At 27.6% G+C, this 3,581-nt stretch overlaps 1 protein-coding gene across 1 annotated transcript; it reads left to right on the top strand.

Moving 5' to 3' along the window:
• Positions 1 to 462, top strand: LOC107177376 (uncharacterized mitochondrial protein AtMg00810-like). The gene has a single exon (XM_015531102.1). The coding sequence runs from the start codon at positions 1 to 3 to the stop codon at positions 460 to 462; it is 462 nt and encodes a 153-aa protein (XP_015386588.1).
• The last annotated feature ends 3,119 nt before the right edge of the window (positions 463 to 3,581 follow it).

Below are 3,581 nucleotides of genomic sequence, written 5' to 3'. Positions count from 1 at the left end.
ATGGCGAAAGAATCTGATATGACAGACATCAGGTTGATGGCATACTATTTGGGCATTGAAGTCAAGAAACAAGAAGATGGCATTTTCATTTCTCAAGAAAGTTATGCAAAGGAGATACTCAAGAAGTTCAAGATGAATGATTGCAATCTAATAAGCACACCAATGGAGTGCAAAGTCAAGCCATCCAAGTATGACGAAGGAGAAGAAGTAGATCCAACTTTTTTCAAAAGCCTTGTTAGAAGTCTGTGTTATTTGACATGTACGAGACTTGACATCCTTTATGTTGTTGGACTTGTGAGTCAATACATGGAGAATCCAAAGATCACTCATTTTAAGGCTGCAAAAAGAATCCTTCGCTATATCAAAGGTACAATTGATTTCGACTTGTTATACGCATTTTCTAATTACTACAAGCTTGTTGGATATAGTGATAGTGATTGGGGTGGAGATGTAGATGATTGAAAAAGCACCACCGGATTTATGTTCTTTTTACGAGATACTGCTTTCACATGGATGTCAAAGAAGCAACCAAATATCACACTTTCCACTTGTAAAGCTGAGTACGTAGCTGCTACATCAAGTGTTTGCCATGCAATTTGACTTAGAAATTTGCTGAACGAATTGGGTTTGCCACAAGTAGAGCTGACCAAGATTTGTGTGGATAACAAATCAGTAATTGCTCTATCCAAGAATCTAATTTTCCATGATTGAAGCAAACATATTGACACTTGCTATCATTATATAAGAGAGTGCATCACGAGAAAGAATATACAAGTTGACTACGTGATGACAAAAGATCAAACAACTGATATCTTCACCAAACCACTCAAGGTAGAAGGTTTTATCAAATTCATAAATATACTTGGTGTCATAAAACAAGTTTAAGGGGGAGTGTTGAAAACAATAAACTTGTTTTACACAAATAATTCATTTAAGTGGAATAAGGTGTTGAGGTGTACATAGCCCTTCATCATTATGCTCCATCATCATGGTCCTACTATGCTATGTTCATGACGCATCTAATTAAGTGGATATTAGCTTTATACTTTGGATGCCATTAAATGATTCCTTTAAAGCATGTTAGGTAAAGTGGTGCTATGATGAAAGCTTGGTGGAACATGTTAGGTGATGTGTATTGTTATGATTGTGTTTGTGTTTCATTCACTATCAATACCTATGCCATTTGTGTTGCATGCATCAAGTGCAAGAAGAACAAAGCATAAGAAGCAAAATAGCTTCTAAGAGTGACTTATGAAGAGGGTATGAATTGTTCTTGTAATGTTTTTGAGCTTTCTCTAATAAAATTTGTGTTTTATTCTTTAAATTCTCCAACATACCCTATATATATAATAATTGATAACTAAAATAACTTTTATATTATTGATTTTATTTTGTTGTTTTGTTATATCAATATAATTAGTAATAATAATAATCTTGTTAAATTTAGAAAAATTATCTATGCACCACATTTCTTTTGTCATATGTATATCTAATCACCATAAAATTTTAACATATATTTTGCACCACTTTTATTTTTAAACTTGTATCAATCAACCACTTTGGCACTAAAAATAACCATTTTACCCCCTAAACGAATTAAAAGAGTATTTTATTATACAAAATTTTGAAAATAAAAAAACTATAATTATAAGAATACCCCTAAATTCAATAAAATAAAAAAACTCAAAATCTAAGATGATAATTTTTAAATGAAATTATAATTATAAAAAATAACATTTTGTAATTATAATTTTTTGTAATTATAATTTTATTTAATTTTTGTAGTTAAAAAAAGTATAAGGAAGTTTACAAGAATTAACATGAAGAGGATAGCTCCCTATAATTATTGTAAACTTCCCAATAATTAATATTAAGAAACTTCACCATACAAATTAAATGAAATTATGATTATAAAATATTAATAGGATAATTTTTAAATGAAATTATAATTATAAAAAATTAACATTTTGGATTTAAGATTCATTTCTTTTATTAAACTCAGGGACATTCTTATAATTATAGTTTTTTATTCTTAAAATTTTGTAGAATAAAATAGTTTTTTTTTTAAAATTCATTTAGGGATAAAATGGTTATTTTTTAGTGTCAAATTGATTGATTGATATAAACTTAAAAACAAAGGTGGTGTAAAGTACATGCACAATTTTGTGGTGGTTAGATGTACATATAACAAAAGAAAGTTGGTGCAGAGATAATTTTCCTTAAATTTAATTATTTTATTTCCTAAATAATAAAGATAATTTTGGCTTTTTATAATATATATGAGAATATATATGGGGTATTAGGTACAAAAGTGATTCTCAAAATCAAATTTTAGAAAAATTATTCCTTCTTTACTTTTCAAAATCTCTGTAAAATAAGGTGATTTTGTTAAAAGTAATTTTTAAAAAATTTTACCAAACACCAAAATTAACTTTTAATTTTAAAATTATTTTTTAACCATCTAAAAGTAATCCAAATGTGTCCTGAAAGCCTCACTATTTTTAAAGAATAAAAAGATTGAAAACATTATTGAGGCAAATGAATTAATTATAAGTTATCAAATGTTTTAAAAGTTCAACAGTTTATTATTAAAGGATGGGTTAATTTTTGCCTACCTCATAAGTTTTGACAAACGTCAATGTACACCGCCAAATGATAAGAAAAGAATTTTCAATAAATTGAAGGTTTTAAATGCTATTAAATTTTAAAGATAGATGCACCATCAAAGAGATTATAAGAGTAATTTTTTTTTTTTTTTTAATGTAGACCACAGATTTGTTTTTTTTTTAAAAAAAAAGCGATAACGATGAAGTTGCGGTGATGGGGTTTAGAGACACTGAGAGTTACGTAATAAACTCACCTGCTGAAGAGGGTTTAGAGACACTGAGAGTTATGTAAAATCACCTGCTGAAGAAATTAACTACAATACACGAATTCGAGATTTGGGGTGATGAAATTACAATCAAAGTAATTAGAGTTTAACTTATATATGTTCAGAGAAACAAACTAATTGTTAGATAAACTTGTCCTTAACAGTAAATTTAGTTGTGGTTATTTTAAGAATCAAGAATAAAATTTTTATTGAAATTTAAGTGTTCTAAGTAATTTTTAGCTCAAAAAGCCATACATATAATTCAAATAATGTAGTGCATTTAAATTTCTTTGGTTGAGTTGGTGATATGTTTCGCTTGCACTTAAATAGATATTTAAAATAATAAGGAAATTCATACAATAAAATTTGGAGGAGTGAGTAGCTAGAATTACCTCAGAATTCGTCGAATAACAGTATCATAATGCATATATTAACTGGTTTGATACTAAAAAAATTTAACGTATATTAACTGGTTTGATATTCCAAAAAATTTAACGTGTAATTAACGAGCACGGGTATCCAAAAAATTCGCGTATTAGAGTTTAAAAATCCCAGCATTACATATATAATTTATGAATTATGATCGATGTTAATTTTTTTGATATTTTATGTATGTAATTCAAATAATGTAATGCAATCAAATCAGTTTCGTTGAGGTGGTGATACCTTTTGTGTGTATTTAATTAGATATTAAGAATAATACGCAAAT

Source organism: Citrus sinensis, chromosome 6 (genome assembly GCF_022201045.2).
Source record: "Citrus sinensis cultivar Valencia sweet orange chromosome 6, DVS_A1.0, whole genome shotgun sequence".
Taxonomy (NCBI): Eukaryota; Viridiplantae; Streptophyta; class Magnoliopsida; order Sapindales; family Rutaceae; genus Citrus; species Citrus sinensis.
Note: the sequence above shows the minus strand (reverse complement) of the source record. Positions and strands in the feature narration are given on the sequence as shown.

What these genes read in the sequence shown, in the direction of transcription:
- LOC107177376 (XM_015531102.1), top strand. Translation starts at nt 1, where the DNA reads ATGGCGAAAGAATCTGATATGACAGACATCAGGTTGATGGCATACTAT.